This window comes from Typopeltis vanoorti, chromosome 20 (genome assembly GCF_054136105.1).
Source record: "Typopeltis vanoorti isolate ZY-2024b chromosome 20, IOZ_Tvanoo_1.0, whole genome shotgun sequence".
Taxonomy (NCBI): Eukaryota; Metazoa; Arthropoda; class Arachnida; order Uropygi; family Thelyphonidae; genus Typopeltis; species Typopeltis vanoorti.
The window spans coordinates 96253478-96275350 of NC_143568.1; the positions used below are offsets into that span (position 1 = coordinate 96253478).

The following is a 21873-nucleotide window of genomic DNA, read 5'->3' on the forward strand; positions in this document are numbered from 1 at the left end:
CAATTCTTCTATCATCACTTGCTGTTGTGCACCTTTTCCTGAATTTACCAGTCTGGCTTTGTAGTGACTGAGTCTCCTTCTACCCCTTCAAAAATTTAGAAATGCCACCTTTGGTTAAGTTTCCATCAATTTTTCTTCTAATTTCTTCATAACTGTAGCCTTGTTCACTTGAACTATTTTACATCGCTTTCTGGGTGACCAGTCAACTCTTTGCGCCATTTCTTTAATTTTATTACGTTTTACAAGCTCACCAAATGAAAGAACACAAAAAAACCCAACCAACTTGATAGCAATCATATAACACACTGACAAATGTCCTCCTCTCAGCTCCAATACATAACATCAATAGCTGAATCCTACTGTGACCTTATTGGCTCATTGCCAAAACAAGATGACACTTGATTGGCTCTCTAAACACTCATGCTCTTTGGCTACATTCAAATAAAGGAATGCTACTTCATATCAACCTAAGCAAGTTGTACTTCTTTTTTCTGGTTATTTGGCTATAACTTTTCATAGGATACAGATAACTGAACAAACTTTGTTGCATTACATTCTTGATTAAATTATCTTTCCACTGATATATAATTTTATGGATTTACACAAAAAAAGTGGTGTTAAAGGTTTCCACAATTTTATTACTGGAGAAAAAAATTTAATAATTTGAAAACAAGAACCAATCCTTGGAGTTTCAGTGGCAAACTCTAAAGAAAATAACTGACTGATTCAGACATGGCCAGATTCCAAGGAGACATGTGGTAAGGTTGTATACAAGGAAAGAAAAATCTGAACTTCATGGTGTAATTAAAGAAACTAAAGAGGCAGTCCTGTAATAGAATACGACTAAAAAAAAGTTTCTCTTTGTCATCTTCAAAAGTTCCTAGCAAGTCATTCAGTAGACCTTAAGAGAGCAGCTAAACAAAAACTCATGGGAAGATTCTAGTGTACAAGATGTCAAGAAGACAGCAAATGTTCTTGAGATGGTTGAAAAGGTTCAGAAATGTAGAAACTGGTAGTGTAAAAAGAATCAGAGATGATAAAGATAATATAAAAATTGAAGATATTCTGGATGTCTCATCATCATCAAATTTCTGCCATGTAGCCTCAAGGGATGTATAGGATATAATAGTACTACATGAAAAATTTACATCATTACTAACTTCCTATCTACAATTTTCCTCCAAATCAGTCTGTTACTTGTCAAGACTTCAACATTATCATATCTTATATTTCTATCGTCTAAGGCACTTTGTACTGTATCAATCCACCTATATCTTGGTCTTCCTCTGGGTCATTTTCCTGCCAACCTGGCAGAGAACACTTCCTTCCTAATCTTTCCGCACCCATTCTGTTTAAGTGACCATACCACCTGAGATTAGCTCTGCTAACGCATTCCTGGATGCTGACAATGTCTAGTTCTTTCCCAATATCCTTGTTTTTAATATGATATTGCCATTGAAGCCATCTGTTCATGCCTATAATCTTTCTCAGGACTCTCATATCTAGTCTTTGATCAAGTGTTTTACTTCTGACCCAGCTCTCAGATCCATAAGTTAAAACTGGTTTGAACACTGTCTTGTATAGAGCTAATTTAGTGTTCCGACTAACTTCTCTCTTATTCCATATGAATTTATTCAATTGACTTCCCACCATACAAGCTTCGCTGATTCTGTTGTCTATTTCTATATTTAATTTACCATCTTCACTAAAAATCGTGCCTAAGTAGCTGAAATTTTTTACTTGTTCCACAAGTTCTCCATTCACAACACAGTTGACATTTTCAATGATTCTGCATATTTTCATCATCTTTGTCCTTTTATTGCTGACTTTCATACCATATCTATTACAACAGTTATTCAATTTAGTCAGAGAATCTTGCAGACTTGTAGCGGATTTATTTAGAAGTATAACATCATCTGCATAAAGCAAAGGACTGACATTAACATCTCCAATTTTGATATCATGTTTAATACCACTTTCCTTCATAATGTGATCCATATAGATAATGAATAACAGAGGGGAAATGTACATCCTTGTCTCACGCCAGATTTAACATTAAACAATCTTCCTGTGCGTACTTCAACTCAAATAAAGACTAACTATTGCTTGATATAATGTCCCATTGACACCATATAACTGTAGCGTATTGAATAGCTTCTCTCTTGGCACCTAGTCATATGCCTTTTCCAAATCGACAAAAATTAAATACAGATCTTTGTTATATTCCCATGCTTTCACGACTATTTGTCGTAAAGTGAAAATCTGATCCTGACAGCCTCTATTTGGCCTGAATCCAGCTTGTTCTTCACCAAGCTTTTCTTCTCAAGTACACTTGAGAAGAAAAGCTTGGTGAAGAATTGTGGAACAATTCTTCCACAATTCTTCTCAACCGTTTCTCAAGTATACTTGCATAAATCTTGCCAGAAACACTCAGTAGGGAAATACCTCTGTAATTCTCACATTCAGTTTTATTTCCCTTTTTATATATTGGTACTATGAGAGCTCTACTCCAATCATCAGGAATTCGTCCCTCTGTTCAGGCTTTCTGAACTATGCAGTGCAGCCACTATAAGACTTTTATACCACCATACTTCAGCACATCTGGTCGAATATCATCTACTCCCGCTGCCTTTCGATTTCAAGCCTTTGATGGCGTTTTCTATTTCAAGTATGAATATGTATTCCTGACTGCATGCCTGGTAGTGTTTTTTACCACTGTGCTGTCATCACTGCTTGTTCATTTAGCAGTTTTTCAAAGTAATTACTCCATACTTCAAGGATATCTTTTTTCTCCAGTTTTCATGTCACCTTTATCATCTCTAACTCCTTTTACAGCACTCTTTCCTCCATTCCTAAGCTTCTTCAACAACCTCCAAAATATTTTGCCACCTTCTTGATATTTATTTTCTATATTCTTGCCAAAGTCCTCCCATGACTTTTGTTTCGCTAGTTTTACACAGTGTCTCTGTATTCTCTAAGAGCACAAGCTGACTTATTTGCCAGGAACTTTTGATATGCATTCTTCTTTTCCTTCACTGCGTCTTTAACTTCCTGTGTCCACCATGGAGTTCGTATTTTTTTCTATCCTTGTAGACAACCTCAGCACATGCCTCTCTGGCTGAATCAATCAGGGCTTTCTTCGAGGCTTGCCACTGAATTTCCAAAGTTTGATTCCTGTTCTCAAGCTCTTTCATTTTTTTTTTACAATACTCTTTGTGTATTTTAGTCTACAGTTCACATCTGAGAGATGCTCAACTTTTATTCGCTTTAAAACTTTTTTACACATAATTCTTTTCAATAAAAAATTCAATTTTATCCTGCTCAAGACTAAATAGTGATCACTTCCAATTTCATATCCTCTGTACACTCTGGTGTCCTGCACCAGGGAGGAAACATCACTATCAACAATAACATAGTCAATGAGACTTTTCTTATTCTTTGCCTCTTCTCTCCATGTGAATTTGTGAACATTTTTATGTTGGAACATGGTGTTAGTAATAACCAGTCTATGTCCTGAGCAGAAATCCAACAGATATTTGCCATTATTATTAGCTTTGCTCTTTTCTCCAAATTTTTCCAAAATATTTTTGTATGTCTCACAATCATTTCCTACTCTGCTGTTTAGATCCCCAAATGACGAACTTTTCCTTTTTCATTGTGTTAGTTGCTTTCTCTAAAGCATCAAAAAATTCCTCCACTTCTACCTTAGTAGAACCTTCTATGGGACCACAGGCACAAATGAGTCTCATTGTCCAGTTACCCATTCTTATATTTGTCCACATCACTCTACTTGACACTGCCTGCCATTCAAGAAGATTAGCGAAGTATTTAATGTTGAATACTATGGCTACTCCTTCTTTTCCTTGATTGTCACTGTCTGAATATATCATTTTGTATTTATTGCTCAGAAAGATCTCACCAGTTTTGGTATTTTTTGTGTCAGTCACCCCTATTATGTCGATCTGGTACTTATCTAATTCCTCAGCTAGCTCCATTTCTTTGCCATTCAGGCTTCTTATGTTGATAGTACTGATCTTTAACTCTGGTGATTTGGAGTTGGCTGTGTTTTAGGGTTTCTGAAAGACTTAAATGAAACTAGCCATGAATAATAGACATAAAATATTCCAGAGGAATACGATCAAGGAGTGCATATCAATACTCCAATTAATTAAAACATTCTTTTTCTTTAAGTGCTATTTCCTAACAGAGTTCAGCGACCACCATTGCAAATTTACATCTTTAGTGGCTCTGATTAAGAGCTGTGTTCAGTTTAGTCCAGTTTTTTATACTGTCTGGTCATGATATTTTTCTTCTTCCAGGTTTTCTCTTTTCATTGATTTTACCTTCTAGTATTACCTGGAGAATGTTATAGTTTCTCATTAGATGTCCTTTTCACAAGATTAATTCTCGATTTTTATTTATTCTTCTCAGTACCTCTTCATTCTTCACCTTTTCTGTCCATAGGATCTTGAGCAGCCTTCTAAATATCCACATTTCAAAGGCTCTCAGTTTTTTTTTTTTTATATTGTGTTTGCCTTTAATGTCCATGTTTCAACTCCATATAGTTAATTTGACCATACGTAGCACTTCATCATTCATACTTGAATTTCAACATTTGTTGTTGTTGTTGTTACATAAAGTGGGTTTCATGTTGATAAAGGACTGTCTTGTTTTCAATTCTTGCTCTTATCTCCATTTTGCAGTCTGAATTTTCATTTAGCCAGGATTCCAGGTATTTGAATTTATTTACTTGTTAGATTTTATTTCCATTTAGAATTAATCAGCTGTTATTGAAGGGATGCTGCTTATTATCATAAGTTTTGTTTTGTTTGGTGTTAATTTTTAGAATCCATTTCTATACTTTCTTTGTTGACATATTCTATTAGTTGAATATTTGTTGTAATAAAAGCAGTGTCATATGCATAGCATAAATTATTTATTAATTGCCCATTTATGATTACTCCTTTCTTCCTTCTAAGGCCTTGAGAAATAACTTTTCAGTAGATATTAAACAGAAGTGGAGATAGTACACATCCTTGTCTCACACCTCTTTCAATTTTGATATTGCTTGTCCTGATGTCTGTTAGAACATATGCAGACTGCCCCCAGTAGAGGTTTTTTATGATTCCAACATCCTTATTATCATTAAGCGTAGTTGTTCTAAGATGTTTATAAGTTTATTATGCTGGACCTTGTTGAAGCCTTTTCAAAATCAATAAAACAAATATAAAGGTCAGTTTGTTATTCTCTGAATCTTTATGTACTATGATATGTGAGCAGAAAAGTGCTTCTCTCGATCCTAGGCCACTTCTGAAACCAAATTGAGTTTCACTAATCAGATCACCACATTTTAGGTATATTCTGTTATAATTTTTAGGAATAGTTTGCGAGTCTAGCTCATTCAGCTAATCAATCTAAAATCATCTCAAGTTTTTGTATTAGGTTTTTTAGGCAATACAATGAAGACTGAGTTCATCCAGTCAGAGGGTAGTTTACCGGTGTCATAAATTCTGTTGAATAATTTTACAATATTATCAATATTACTGGCCCACACACACACATTACCATTTCTTGATAATTTGATCATCTTTACTACTTCAGACTTCAAGATAGATGGACCTGAAACTATATTCCTTGAATTTGTTAAGTCTTGTTTATTATCAGAAAATAGTGCCTTAATGTTTTAGTCCAAACTTTTCTTTTTTAGATGTTTCTAGGATTATCTCTCCTTCATTAGTCCTAAGACTTTTTTTTTTTTTTTTGTAGATCCTCAATTTCATTACAATTTTCTTTCAACCAGTTTTCTTTGGCTTCTTTTATTTTAGATTTTATCTTAACCTGTATCTTTATCTTTATGCAGTCTGCACTGGTTCATAAGGGATAAAATCTCAGCAGTCATCCGATCCTTTTGCTTGTGAGATGTACTATAACTTAGTATTTCGGTACTTATTTTTAATAATTCTTCATTTAGCTTTTTCTATAATTCATTCACTTCTAATTTGTCATCATTGGGGTCCCAAATAATTTTTCTATTAAGTTCTAATTTAAGTTCTTTTTCTATTTTTGCATTCTTTAAGTTTTTTAAATTTAGTTTTTTCACCTGTTTTGTTTTTTGGATTTAGTCTCAATTTGAGTTCTGCTACTAGTGGATTATAGTCTGAACCAATGTCAGCACTTTTTAAATAGGTCTTTACTTTCCCTACACTATTTCTAAAATGTAATCAATGTGGTTTCTGACTATACTGTTGCTATTGTCTTATGGAGATTTCCATGTGTAGAGGCTTCTGTTTTAATAGCTCAAACCACATATTTGTAATTATTAGGTCTTCTTAACAAAATTGTATTAAGCAATCTCCTCTATCATTTCTTATCCTAAGTACAAATTGTCCTACTGTAACTCCAGATACTCCTTTCCCTACATTTGCATTAAAGTCTCCCATGATGATGTTGTTGATGTTGTTGATTTGTGATTTTGAGAAGTTCTTTCAGTTGAGAATAGAAAAGGTCAATTTCTGCATCATCCTTGTCTGCAGTTGGTGCATATACTTGTATAGCACTGATGTTGATTGCTTGGCCTTTGAGTTGTAGGAGCATTAACCTATTGGAGAATGGAATAACATCTGAGTACACTTTCAGATATTTCTTTACTTATTAATATTCCTACTCCACATCAGTGAGTATTATTACTGCTTCCAGAATAATACAATCATTGGAACATCATTTACCTGAGCCTGGCCATCTTATTTCACTCAGTCCTAAGATTTGTATTTCAGTCTTCTCATTTCTTCAATAACATTTCTCAGCTTTCCAGCTTCAAACATGTTCTAACATTCCATGTTCCTATTTTGAGTAGTTAGCCAGAGATTCTTAAGCACTCCTGTCCCATTTAAGGGATACCGGGAACTCGGGCCATTGTTCTTGTTGTGTTTGACATGGTGGTTGGTCTGGGGAGGTTAAATGCAGTAGTGTTCCCATTTCTGTTGCACATGGCTTCAATTTGTTTCTATATTTGTACTAAGCAAAATGTTTCTACTGTAATATCAAAAACACTCATTACTAAAAGACAGACACAGTTGGCTTTATCTTTTATTTTTTAGAAATCTGAATAGAAGGCATCATTATCATCTTTTCTTCCTTCCTATAGTGTGGAGACAAAAATGAGTCACAAAGCTACAATTTATTTCTAATCTCAGTTCTAGAATTCTTTGACTTCAATATTTATGTGTATTGTGTGTTATGAATTAGAATCATTAGGAACATGGAATGTTAGAATATGTTTGAAGCTGTTGCTCTTTTTGTTTTTAACTCCACTACAGATTAGAGGTAATTAACTGTTTCATCTGAATCTTCAGATTTTTTTTTTTCTAGAATTTTTATTAGTATATTCTATTAGATTGGATATTTAGTGTTTATGATACATGCTAATTAGTGTTTAGGACACAATTAGCATGCTTTCTAAGAAGGGCTTAAGTAATTTGGTGTACAGGATGAAAGATCTGAGACTGACAAAAGAGCCTCAAGGCCAATGGTAGCACAACTTATTGCCAAAAACATACCTGAAAGGTAAAATGATTTGCAATCTGTAAAAAGGCAAGTTTGGACGCCTTAAGGTCATAGTGTAAAATCTCACATGATAAATAATTTATCATATTCGTTTTTACAAGTTTTTTTTTTCCTAAAGAAATTACATAAAGAAATGTCAATGTTTGCATTCTTAAAATAAATCCTTTTGTATATAATAAATCACATTATCATCATCATCATCATCAAATTCCTGCCATGTACCCTCAAGGGGTGTACAGGATATGATAGTACTACATGAAAAAAATTTCATTTTTTTATAATAAATCACTTTTTATAATAAATATAATAAATCACTTATAATAGTAATTCAGTTATTACTATTATAAGTGATACATGAAATATGATGTCACTATATAATGATGAAAATGCACGTCCATATATGGCAATTTCGAAATATGCATGAAATGTGACGTCATCATGTCCAGATGACGATCCATGACCATATATGAAAGCTTCAAGAAAGATGCAAGCATGCATACAACATGAAGTCCAGGCCTTTATAAGTTCTAGCATCTAGAGGGACTTCGTCTTAGGGTTTTCACCTTCTCTTACCTGGGTCCGCCACCATGTGATGTCTACTGTTGGTCATTGAAAGAAGTGTCTTACATCCTGAGGTTCTTCGAGTCCAGCTCATTCCCTGGGTTCTCCGCCATGAGAAGTCTGCTGTCGATTGCTGATATAGGAACAACTTATTGTACGGTCATTGCTGCCACGTTGCTGAATTAAGGGTTCAAGAGGGTGCAGAATTACCAACGACTCAGACATAGAAGTTTGGTGGGAGATCAAGAGCGAGTCAGCAGAAAGGAAGAGGACAAAAGATTTGTATAATGGACTGTGCTGAATGAGAACATTGTAAAGAATGCAACACATTGTATGTACCTAGATATGTAATAATTCCGAACAATTCACATCAAGTCTCTGTTCGTAGTCAATTATGACAACATAAATAATTATGATAAAAATGTGTAATATTATAAGAGTAAGAAGAATACTGTATGAAGTAGCATAAGTTAATGTTGAGTTAAGCTCACTCATGGTGTGCTTTATATTCAGTTTGTATAATGACTAGGATGTATTAAATTGCATTTAGGTTTTAAGAATATAAATGTGGGAGAGCTAAACCTAATTTAGAAACATTTGTAAATAACTATGAACTGTGATTCAATTGTGTAAATAAGTTAATGTTCATTGAGCTGTATAATAAGAATTCTTGATTTAATTAAATGGTTTGTGAACAGCACATTGGACTGATTTTGCCAATGCACCATCGCCAAAAATTCAAACCTGCATAAGATAAAGTAATGGAAAGTTGAGTATAATCTTAGATTAAGTGATTAAGATCAAGCCGTGACTGAATTAAAGTAAAGATTAACTTTAGCGGGGAATAATGACAATACTGAATTTGTCTTCAGTTTAGAATCTTATAGCCTCACACTCAATACATAGTCTAACTGGCACAGTCAAAAAACAAATTTGTTAGACAATAATGAGTGTGAGCAAAAATAAGATAGAATATAGCAAAATGGCAGCAGCCGACATTTTACGATACTTAAATTAATTGAGATTATTACAGTACTCGTAGCCCCCACCACTACCAAACTGTGCTGAGGACAACCGATAACCAACAGAATAGAATAAAAGTGAAATTAAATCTGATTTATTCTTAACATATTGTTTATAAGATATTCATATATTTTTACACTACTAGTTATCTTCAGTAAAAGGCAAGCTGAAAATAATACTAACCTTTAAAGACAGGAGGAAGTGGCCATAATTTTAATGAAGCTGTAATTACTAAAAAAGAAGAATTTCCTGCAATAAACAAAATTATATCAGGAAATGAAGATATATAAAATGAGCAATCATTTTTATAATGCAATTTCTTATTGAACATAAATTTCTTGTTGTAAACTAATGCACATTGGTGTGAAGCTGTTGGTAGAAAGGCTTCCTTTCTTCAACCCAAATCAGTCATGATGATATATTTCAAAGTATTCAAAAATATTTATCACATTTTATTTATTCTTTTAATGGTATCTCCAACCTGAGTGTTTTTTTTTTTTTTCTATATTAGAGAACTGTAGCAAGGCAGAATATGGGAGAGAAAAGCATATTAAACTTGAATTAGAAGAAAAATTTATACCTTAAGTTTGGAAATTAACATGTATGGGTAGTGGCTCATCTGATAGTGTGACAGCATATCTTCCTTGGTATGCAGCATTTACACTGTCAACTTTGTTACACGAATCATTCCTTACAGTTTCAATCCCACACAAAGGATGCAAAACCTAGAGCATCAGATGGTCAAGAAGAAACCTGCTGATTTATTTCTTGAACAAGATGTATTATTTCTTACAGAAAACTCTCTAGGAGATTCTATTCCATAACACAGAGGTAGATGGAATGAAAGAAGTGGACAAGAAATTGGCTTAGTATATTTGGTACTGGTCTATAAATGGAGGAATGATTAACTAGTAAGAGAAACAGAATCCATGAAAGTACATATAAGGTACAAAGCAGAAATACAATGTCTGAGAAAGTGGATGGAGTGAATGTGCATGAGAGAGGAGTTGTTAATTAACCAAATAGTCATCTTCTGGATAGCACAAAGTATTTATATAGAGGTTTATGGTGCACCATCCTATATGTGAGAACACTATTCTGGGATAGGCAGATTAGGAATTATCCAGTGCGAACTGTACAAGAAAGTAATGTCTTGAGAAAATACAGAAATACAATGTCTGAGAAAGTGTCTGGAGTGAGTTTTAGTGAGACAGGAGTTAATAATTAACCAAACAGCTCTCTTCTGGAGAGCATCAAGCATTTTTAAAGAGGTTTTTGGTGCATCATCCCATATATGAGAACACTATTGCAAGATAGGCAGATTAGGATGTGCCTATCTTGCAATATCTGGCAGATATTATGCGGTGTTAGTTGTACAGGAAAGTAATGTCTTGAGTGGAAAAAGAACACCTAGTTTTTGGAGGCAGAAGCAGCAATGGATATGATGCACTTGTGCTAGAATAGGCTAAAAATGCAAGTGAGTTCAAAAAGAGATATCTGATCTCATGAGGCCTCGGTTTTATCTTTAGTGAGAGGATATGGTATTTCCTGTGAGAAACAGGACAACTGTGTTTTGGTGGCATGGTTGTCCTCCCTGTACTTAAAGCACTGATGATGAAAAACTTATAGCTTGGGATATATGGGTATTGCAAGGGTAAAACGAAAAAAGAGGTACAGAGATTAATGCCATTTTGTTTAAGATTGGTGAGGTCATAAGCAGCAGAAAGAATACAAGCAAAAATGCAGAGCCGTGGTAAACTACAACACTGATTTAGAAATCTGAAGAAAGGAAGCCATTTACCATGGCATGTAGTAAATGACTACACAAGAAATTGGCAAATTCAATTGCAAAGGGTAGATGGTAACTATAAGATGGAAATTTGTCTTTGAGCCTGACTTAAATAACTTGAAAACGTCTAGAATGACATGGATTTCACCGCAGCTTGTCCAATGATGGATCATGTCAACATTATCTGCTAAGGATCAAGCACTGATGGCCTCCATTATTTTCAAAAAAATGTAAGGGTGCAATGGAACAATAGTTTGATGGATGACTTATCTCTTTTCTTCTGAATGGATTGAATATGGGCTTGTTTCCATCCTATAGGGTAGATGCTAGATGAGTATATGAAAAACTGTAAAGACAATATATGAATGTAATTCAGGAGCACATTTCAAGCAAGGGGGGGGGGAATATCATCAGAAGATTATATTAAAAATGCCAAGAAATTATATATTTTTTTAATCCTTATACAAGTGTACTTTTCTTTATGACTAAGCTACTGTATACAGAGCCTAATGATTTTTCATGATGGAATACTAAGCCATTAAATGGCTTAGTATTCCATCATGAAAAACACACATCCTTTCAGATGTGCTTAATGCTATACATTAAGCACATCTGAAAGGATGTGCATTGGGAAGGGCCACTACAAGGCTGGTTTCAACTTTTATGAAGGTCTAATCAGTGGGAACCAGACCAAGAAGAGATACCAAGATTAAAGTAATGCAGAAGTCATATATATATATATATATATCCCACATACAAGAAGTGAAATGGTATAACACATTACTAAAATACTCTGGATTAGAGCTAGTTGTAGAAAGTAAGAAGGAAAAAGAAACTTCATGTGCAAACTTTGTTTGCTTACACTTGGATAAGGATTAAACAATGATTTCTTGATATTTTTAATTTATAAGTGAAAAAACTTTCTACAACTCTAATCCAGAGTATTTTTAATAAAGTGTTGTACCTTTTTAATACTTGTATATGATATATGACTTCTGCATTACTTCAACCCTGGTATCTTTTTTGGGTCTTGCTCCCACTGATAACATTTAATAATGCTCATCATTGGGCTTGCTTGCTTCCTGGGGAGTATAGCAGTTCTACTTGGTGATAAGTTTCTGCCTGCCACTGAGTACAGCCACAGCTGTTTCATCTCCTGGAGTGATTCATGTCAAGAGAGATGAGTTTAGTAGTGATCCCTTAGGATCACTCAGATTTAGAGTGATCTTGTAGATCACTCAGTTTTTGGTGCCTCAGTACCTCAATAAAGGTCTAAACCTTTATTTAGCCAAGCATCTTCATGACTACGCTTCATATTATTGCCCTAGTATTCCATAATACAAAACAGTCATTCTTTTAGGTGTGTATAATGCTATGCATTATGGGAAGGTCCACTACTTGGATGTCTGGGATACTAAGGCAATTAATATGAAGTCATTAGCCTCTATATACAAGCAGCCTATTCGTGAAGATGCTTCACTTACACACTTTGTTTGCTTACAATTAGATAAAGGATTAAATAAGAATATAAGTTCTTGGCATTTTTAATTTAATTTATAACCAAGTGAAAGCACTTTCTAAAGGAATAGAAGACTTCTGTTGATATCTAAACAGTTCAGGATGCTTCTAATGAATGTAAGACTAAAGGAGACATGCAGTGGGCAGTTGTTACCTGTATCATTAATGTACAAATCAAAAAGCAGCAGAACACTACTGGTTGCATGTCTTTTACTTAGCCATGTAAAATTTATCTGACCATCTAACCTTTTTATCCCTGTCACCAGCTTCATTTTAGTCGCATTTTATCCAGTCTAACTCGAATTTAGTTCCATATAGTATCCTGTCAAATGCCTTTACAAAAGACAAATATATCAAGGTCATGTATTATAGAATGCAAATGACTAAGGCCTACTACCCTTTAAAGAGATGTGCTGCTACTCAAAGTATTATATCCCTATCCATCCATTCCTGAATTCCACCTTTGACCAACTTGTCCAGTATGTTAACTACCACTCATGAGATATTGAACTACCAAATTTGCTACCTCAGTCCGGAGCCAACTTTAGGCCAAGAGATGTTGGCATGCTTTCTATGTTTTATTCAAGATATATTAATGGTATACTAATACCACTAATCATTATTACTTCTCATAGAGCTGAAACACTGATAGTAAATTAAATAAAATCCAGTTAAAATAAATCACCCTTAAAATGTGGATGATTTAGACAAGCCCTTAATGACATAACATTTAGTAGTTATCTGAAAATAATCCATATACTTTTTATTTTTGTGATAGTTTCATTGTTAAAAAGTTATGGCAAAAATTACATAATTTGTCAAAAATGTTTTTCGTTTAGTTTCCTATCCCACACCATATCCTCTGTCAAATGACATCCTTTTATATCCATTTTATCATTTTTAACATCTTCTTCTCAGTCCTTTTCTTCAAAGCATGCCACTCATTACCATTTTATATACTTTAGAGTTATATCCAGTGAAATGCTTCCAAAATCTAAAGAACTAGTTCCCTACATAAAGTTTAGTTTTAAGAATGTGCCACAGTATGTATTTTTTGCAGCTTCTTCTCAACTTCATCAGTTTTAATAATATACTTTTGCCATTGCAAAGAAACCCATAAAGTGAGATAAGTCAAGAATTTTTGCCTTTAATTATTCTTAGAATTTCACATTGCATTTAAAGTTTATTTTGTATACCAAATTTCCCAAATGTTTTATAAGATTACAATATTTTATAAATATTGTTTCTGTAGAAATTTTTAACAACCAGTTATAAAACTGTCTCAAAGTTTAAGCCAGATCATGGTAATCAACTGGGGCATTAATGTTTGTGATTGTCTTGAGGTGGGAGATGAATTTCATTTTCCAATGTGAGACCACTGTCTCACTTATTGGAAGCCAGAAGTGGCTTGAAAAAGTTCATTTGGGTTTCTGGACTATGTTAAAAAAAAATAATAAAATAAAATATATATAACAATTAATTTAGAGAAACAGAAAAAATTCCCAGCTCACCCACGGTTTATAAAAACCTTGTGGATGGAAGCCACAAAATAATAATAATAAAATAAATAAAACAATTTTTTGTGAGAAATACAAATGCTGAAATGCAGATCTACTGAATGAAAGGACATTAAAAATTCATCTTTTGTACAATGAACGAATTTTTAATATCCTTTTATTCAACAGCTTTCCATAGTCAAATTTTCCTATTCTATTATGATGTCTATGGTGAAACGAGGAATGAAATTCTTATTTTACCTAAATCTTATGATTACTGTTGGAAATAACATTTTATGCTTTTAACGGTTTGTGGTGGAGCTAGCCGGTCTCCTGAATCCAGACCATCCTGGATTCAGGAGACTCATCAAGAGAGGTCCCATTATCACACACAGAACTCATCAGATTGTCTTAAATTCATTAACCATCTCCATACTTGCTTCAAGAAGTTGCCCCTCATTAATCTCCATGGAGAGTGATTGTTGGGTGCATCTCCCGGAAGCAAGTATGGCGATGGTTAATGCATTTAATGTGCTGTCTGGTATCAACAATCTGTTCTTCATCCCTTCCTCCCTCTTTTACAGAATGGGTAAGTTTCTCCCTATTCTAAGTAAAAAAAAACAAAAAAAAAACATTAATCTGGTATTAACTTCATACCAACTTATATATATCTCAATATGTCAGACATTTATAGGTTGCTGGTTCAACTCCAGGTTGATGAATTTTTATTTCATCTGGACTAATGTGTGCAGATCTGGTCACCAGGATTCCATAGGGATGAAGATGTGGCGGAGAGGATCCAGAGGCAAGTGACAAAGTTTGTTGTAGGGGTTTATGGAATGCTTGATATGAAAATATATTGCCAGAAAGAGGAGACATGATGGAAGCATATAAGTTGTTCAAGGGGAATGAAACTGAAGACTTTTTTTTATGAAACTTTATTTATTGAAATGAAACTGAAGACTTTTTTTTTTCAGTATGTAAATGACCTACTCACAGGGTCGTACTTATGCTTATACTTAATCCTATCCACAGCTTTACATACGATAATACTCTCCACTGATTTGACAAACCATGCAGTATTCTGACATCCAGGCTACAAGATCATCTACATCGTTTTCCCCATTATTTTCACTCACATCGCTTATTCCCCATTCTCTAATCTTTGAGGAGAAAACTCGAAATAAAAATCGATGCCATGCTTTATGAGAGTGGCAAAAAGGAGTCAGGAAGTCATACTTTTTAGGGCACATAAAAACTTGCTAAAATTTCATTATATGTGGTGGAGAGGATCCAAAGGCAAGTGACAAAGATTGTTGTAGGGGTTTATGGAATGCTTGATATGAAAATATATTGACAGTGTGTAGGCTTCAAAAACTAGCTGATAAGTGAAAAAGAGGAGACACGATGGAAGCATATAAGTTGTTCAAGGGGAATAAAACTGAAGACTTTATTTATTGGAATGAAACTGAAGACTTTTTATTCAGTATGTAAACGACCTACTCACAGGGTCGTACTTATGCTTAAGCGCATGAGGCTTTAACTGGGGTCCAGCAGCAATCTAGTGCCTCGGGAAGTCTAAGTACGGCTGTGGTTACTCATAATAACAACTAATCCTATCCACAGCTTTACATACGATAATACTCTCCACTGATTTGACAAACCAAGCAGTATTCTGACATCAAGGCTACAAGATCATCTACATTGTTTTCCCCCCATTCTCTAATCTTTGAGGAGAAAACTCGAAATAAAAATCGATGCCATACTTTATGAGTGGCAAAAAAGTGCCAGTCTAGTGCAGTCCAGCAGCAATCTAGTGCCTCGGGAAGTCTAAGTACGGTTGTGGTTACTCATAATAACAACTAATCCTATCCACAGCTTTACATACGATAATACTCTCCACTGATTTGACAAACCAAGCAGTATTCTGACATCAAGGCTACAAGATCATCTACATTGTTTTCCCCCATTCTCTAATCTTTGAGGAGAAAACTCGAAATAAAAATCGATGCCATACTTTATGAGTGGCAAAAAAGGAGTAAGGAAGTCATACTTTTTAGGGCACATAAAAACTCGCTAAAATTTCATTAGAAATTTCCCCGATATCTTCCATCAAAATACAACTTCCATTTTCTAAAAATGGCATAAAACGATAGTATATCTTACTTTGTAAAAAATTAGCATGCCTCCCATAGCCAAACTTTATTGCCTGCATTTTTAAAGTTTGGAACTTGAAAAAACAAAAGTTTGAAACAAATAAAAATTAAAAAACAACGAATACCAATTGTGAACAACGAAGTAGAAACATTTTTAACCACATTCGAAGCCGAAATGCTTTAACTCTGTTAATGCATCCTCTAACGGTAATTTCAGCATAAAATCCCTCTAAATATCTCTGTTTAGAGGGATTTTATACTGAAGTTTTATACTAAGCTGTGTAAGTCAAATATTCAAGCTATTTATAATGAAACTTTATGAGTACAAATTTACTGATTTTAAAAAAATGATATTGTTAGTCGTTGGTATTATGTACAGTTAGATTATATATCAATCAACTAGTTTCACACCGTAAGGTGATTCTGATTAGTGTAATCTGTAAGGTGTAATCTGTAAGGTGTAATCTGATTAGTGACTTTCAGGCATCATCAACAGTTCGTCTATTTTTTTTTTTTTTTTTTGTTTACAGTTGCGTGGGCCTGCTAATGCTCTGAGCAGAAATCGTTCCAGCTTTCCCATCCGTTTTGAAATCAGAAAGGCCAACTATTTCATTCCTAACCATGCCCTCCGGCCAGTCCAACGGCAGTTAATAAACAAATTAGAATACGTCAGGAAACGAAATCTAAACAAAACAAACAGTGTAAATAGTGATTTAGAACCAGCAGTGTTTCTAAAAGAAAATTTCAGCTACTCAGAAACAAAAGAACTCAGTGTGCGCGGCAGTTTGCTCGCGCAGCTTAGAGGAAACATTGGGCATTATATATTTCAATATAATTGAATTCACCTTTTCAGGAATCATATCTAAACAATCCTAAAAGATAGATAACGAATGCCAAGCATAACCCCAACGTCGTTCTGGTTGTTACTGTTTTAACAATTTAAATTTATCTAAGGCTTTTTTTTTTCAGTTCTTTCTGAATCAACCATGGGATTTTTCAATTGAAGGTGAGTTACTCGATTTCATACGGCAATAGAAGAGTTTTTTCCTCCAGACAACTCGGGTTTATCATCGCGCATACAGACAAATCGACCATTAGAACAGACAATGTATATGCTTAAAATACCAGTGGTAGTGGTGAGCAGTAGATGGTGTCGTGTATAGATGATGATGGTAGTGGCCTTCTATGTAGGTGGTGGATTAACTACTAAAGACCGGGAGTAGATTGGAATATAGTGCCCTCCCTGGCACTCTAATAATACCGTAATAATAATAATACCATTCTGAAAAAGCCACTTCTTATTGAGCAAAACTAGTCAGTGTATAACGTAGTTGTCTGTAATACCAACAACTATTAAATCCAATTTATTTTTTAATCAAACAAACGAATTATTGGTTAGCTAAGTGATTTTTCCGCTCAGTAATAAATATTTTGTTAATTTTTTAAAACTATCTTTCCCTATCTTCCGTGTTTCTGTAGTCTATTTTTTTCACTCACATCGCTTACTGCACATTTTCTAATCTTTGTGGAGGGAATTTTCAAGTTCTCGAGATAGGGAAAAGTAGGAAAGATAGTTCCAGAACATTAAGGTAAATAAAAAATAGAGGTAGCAAATTAAAGGCGTGTCTGTATCTAAAGAGTGGTAGTTAAGCTTTGAAAAGTCGTTGGAGACTTGAACTCAGGAATACGTCGATAGAAAAATTATTCTGTATTGAACACAGCACAGCTTTGAATGAAAAGGCCATGCCTTAACAAAGTGACATTTGATAAACAAAAATCTCACATTTGATAAACAAAATGAATACACAAAGATACTGCTGGCTTTGAAAAGATTTTACAGAATACAGCAAGAGGTGAACAAACTCAGGAAAATTATGAAAACATTTGTTGCTGGTGAAATGAATAAGAGGGCACCTGATAAATATTATACAATGTATGATGGAGCAGAATCAAAAAGAGAAAGGAACAGTAATTGTGCCAAAACACACACCTACTTGCTTAACAGCTGTTTAGTTTCTGCATTAAGATATTTGGGGATCATTTGAAAGGTAATGTCTACTTGTTTGCTAACGATGCCAAGTTAGTATGGGCAATATAAAATAAGCGTTACATAAAGATTCGCCACAATCTTTGGAATGAGTTGGTACTGTCGGCAAAGGACTATAGTTACTGTACCAGTTCGACGTGGAAAATTGTAAGTTCTGCACTTTGGAATGAAAATGCAGGAGTTACTTACTATACTGATTGATTGCACTGCTGAAAATTAACAATGAAAGGAATTTGAAAGACAGAAGAGAGGGGGATAGCAAACTGTAGATTGCAGAAGTGGAAAATAACTCATCACTTGAATGCTGAAAACTGATTGACAAGAGTAGAGAACAAAGGGGCTACAATTTGACTAATTATAATGCATTGTGACTTTCACATCTGGACTTCTGCAATCAGATTTACTAGATTCACCTGAGTCTCTTGTTGGTGAGGAGTTAGTTCAGAGGTATCAGTAGGAGATGCCTAACCAAGATTATATTAGGCTTTTGGAATGCTTTATAAAAGAATTAAAGTTACAGTTGAAGAAAATTGCATGGAGAAGGGAAGGATATAACAGAAACATAAGACGTTAAAGGTGTTAAAGGTGTATGTATATATATATATATATATATATATATATATATACCTTTGCGTGTGTATATATATGGTGTGTGTATACATTGGTGTGTGTGTATATATATATATACATACACACACCAGTAGCAGCTCGTGGCTTGAAATCGTGGAGGGTCTGCAATTTTCGAAATATACATACACATTGTAAGTACAGTGTATACGTGTTTGGATAAAATATCAAAATTATGGCAAAAATTTAAAAAAATAAATAAATAAACATGAAAAAATATTGTTTATTATCGATAAAATTATACAGTTTAATATAATTCAAAATTACTTAAAAATAAAATCCATACCTTTAATTGTAATGGATTTACATTTTTTGGACATTACAATTAAATCCTTTAATTGTAATGTACAAGTATTTAAAGAGACGAAGTAAACACGATAAGCACTACGAACACTTATATTATAAAATATTACAAGAAAATATAAATAAATTAATAAATATATTTATGTATCGAGAAAAATTGGGGGTGCTGCTGTTCCGCAGTGCCTATGCACGGGTGGCCCTGGTTTTCAGTACGTTTAAAAGAGTCAACTGCGCAAACTGCTTATAAACAACAGTGGAACTTGACGATGGACAGTGCCGCATTACACTAATAGCTCGCATCTCACTATGACGTGCATATGCTTTCGCGCGTAGCAATATGACTCTGTGGTAAATACAGTGCGGTGTCCTTCTCCCTCCTAAGTGCTACAAGATGGGATTTTATTATTTTTTATACAAACTAAGAGAATTGTATAGGATTGTTGATGATAAAATTAAATATTACAATCAAATATAAATAAAATTATAAATTTATTTATGTATCGAGAAAAATTGGGGGTGCCACAGTTCTGCAGTGCCTATGCAAGAGTCGCTCCTGGTTTTCACTAAGTTTAAAAGAATCAAATGTAAATATTTTTTGTGTCCCAATATTTTCAAAACAGTTGCATAATTTGCAACCGTTTTTGAAGGAAAGCATTTCCCAACAGCCCCTAAATGGAAATTATCACAGCCATTCCTCATTCCGAATTTCAGGAATTATCAGTGAAAGGGTAAGTAGAACTGATTTTTATTAAGGAAGACTTTAAAAAACACCGAGGCTCTTCACAAAACTGCTGACAGCTTATGCCTACACCGCCGACATCAGTGGCATTATCACCCAGCTGGAAGAATTAAGAACCGTTCTGGCAGGAAAAAGAGGAAGAAACACCACCAATCTCAGGGGGAAAAATATATTACCTGATCAATGGGCTTGAATCCCAGCGGTAGCGTAACTATCCGTAAAGGAAGTGAGGATTACCACACCAAAATTAAACTAATCCATAAAATAATGAGCACCTCAGTAAACATCTCTCTAAACGCTAGAGGATGTGCCACACCACTGAGAAACAGACTGTCCTGCAGCATATCCTTGCCTGCCAGACAGAAATAGTTATGCTGCAGGAAACAAACTTCCATTGAAACAGAAAAGCTTCAGATCAACACTGGAGGAACTGGCCATATACAACGCATCACTGTCCTGCCATACAACTTCATGTATTAGGCGTCAGCATTGGAAATAAATCACCAAAACAGCGCTCTAATAATAGAAATAATCAATCCCTTTCTTGGGTGTGCTATATATGCATTCATTAAAATTCAGACAGGAAAGAAAATACATATCATTAATATATACATTCCACAAAGCAAACAGCTTGCAGTGCAGGTACTAGAGTTCGTCCGAAACCACCTCAGCAAGGTCAATGACCACATCATACTGGCAGGGGATTTCAACTGCACCCTGCAACGGATAGGCAACAATACCAAGAATATCGACACTCACTAGCTCAGCTTCTCCAGGATGTAATAAATGACTACGAGTTGACTGATACCTTCAGACACTTGCACCCACATGAGAAAGTGTTCTCCTGGAGAGCCAAAAGTGGTCCTACCAGTGACTTATACCAGGCACGGCTCGATAGATACTAAACATCGATGCACACAATACCCTACATCAGGAGAGTCACATACCATCCATCTCATGCATCAGACCATGATTCCATCCTTCTGAGCATTTGCATTCCTGGACACAAAGGAGGAACATACTGGATATTTAACAACAGCCTACTACAGGATACAGAATATCTCAGAACTTCCAAAATCTATATCGAAACTCTCATCAGAGATATGCCTACTTCCCAATCAATTTCCGAGTGGTGGTCACTCTTTAAATCAAAGGTTAGGGTATTTACCCAAAAATATAGTCACCAGAGGAATTTCAATAAGCATTCAGTCCTTAAAAATCTGCAACAACAAAAACAATTGCATCATGAGGAATCTGATGAATACCAGTCCCTAGCAGTCACCATACGCTCACACCAAGAGCACTCTGCAAGAGGAGCACTAATAAGAGCACGACGCAAACACATTAACTTCACAGATACACCCAAAATGCATTTCTTCTCACTAGAAAAACGCCAAGAGTGCACTACTATATCTGCTATAACAACAGATAGTGGAAACATCATAGAAAATCATGACGATATCCTGTTATATACCTTGCAGTACTACAAAAATTTATACCAAGCAAACTCAATATCTATGGAGGCCACGAATATAATTCTCTCCGATGTGAAAAGACTCTCACCAGCAACAAGGCAAAATACAGAACTCCCCATCACGCTACTCGATTTGACAACTGCCTGCACTTCCTTACCTACAGATAGATCTCCTACCATAGACGGGCTCACCACTGAGTATTATCAGTAATTCTGGGAACAGCTTGGACCTATCCTCTTCAGAATTTTTGTCGACGCGAATACCAGTGGCTTCCCAATTAATATGACAACATCTGTGATTAAACTCATTCCAAAGAAAGGAGACGCGACGAAATTAGGAAACTGGAGACCCATCTTCATCATAAAGACCCAGTGTAAAATTATATCAAAAGCCATTGCCAATAAAATGAAACCCGCTCTGAGCGAAATAATAAATAGGCATCAGAGCTATCCATCCCTGGAAGAGCTATCCACGAAAACTTATACCTCATAAGGGATCTCATAAGCATAGCCAACAACAACAGTGAAACAATGGGTCTTGTAACATTAGATCAAGAAAAAGCTTTCGACCGCATTG

The 21873-nt window shown here is 34.7% G+C and overlaps 1 protein-coding gene across 1 annotated transcript in view; it reads right to left on the reverse strand.

The window, feature by feature from the left end:
• The window catches only part of mRpL16 (mitochondrial ribosomal protein L16), a 72300-nt gene extending 56011 nt beyond the window's left edge, over window positions 1–16289 (reverse strand). The window contains exons 1-2 of the mRNA XM_090410766.1: window positions 16117–16289; window positions 9331–9396 (exon numbers count right to left, since the gene is read on the reverse strand). Coding sequence (XP_090266892.1) covers window positions 9331–9396; window positions 16117–16165 — 115 coding nt within the window. The 5' untranslated portion in view covers window positions 16166–16289. The remainder of the gene's footprint in view (window positions 1–9330; window positions 9397–16116) is intronic.
• Window positions 16290–21873: the final 5584 nt, after the last annotated feature.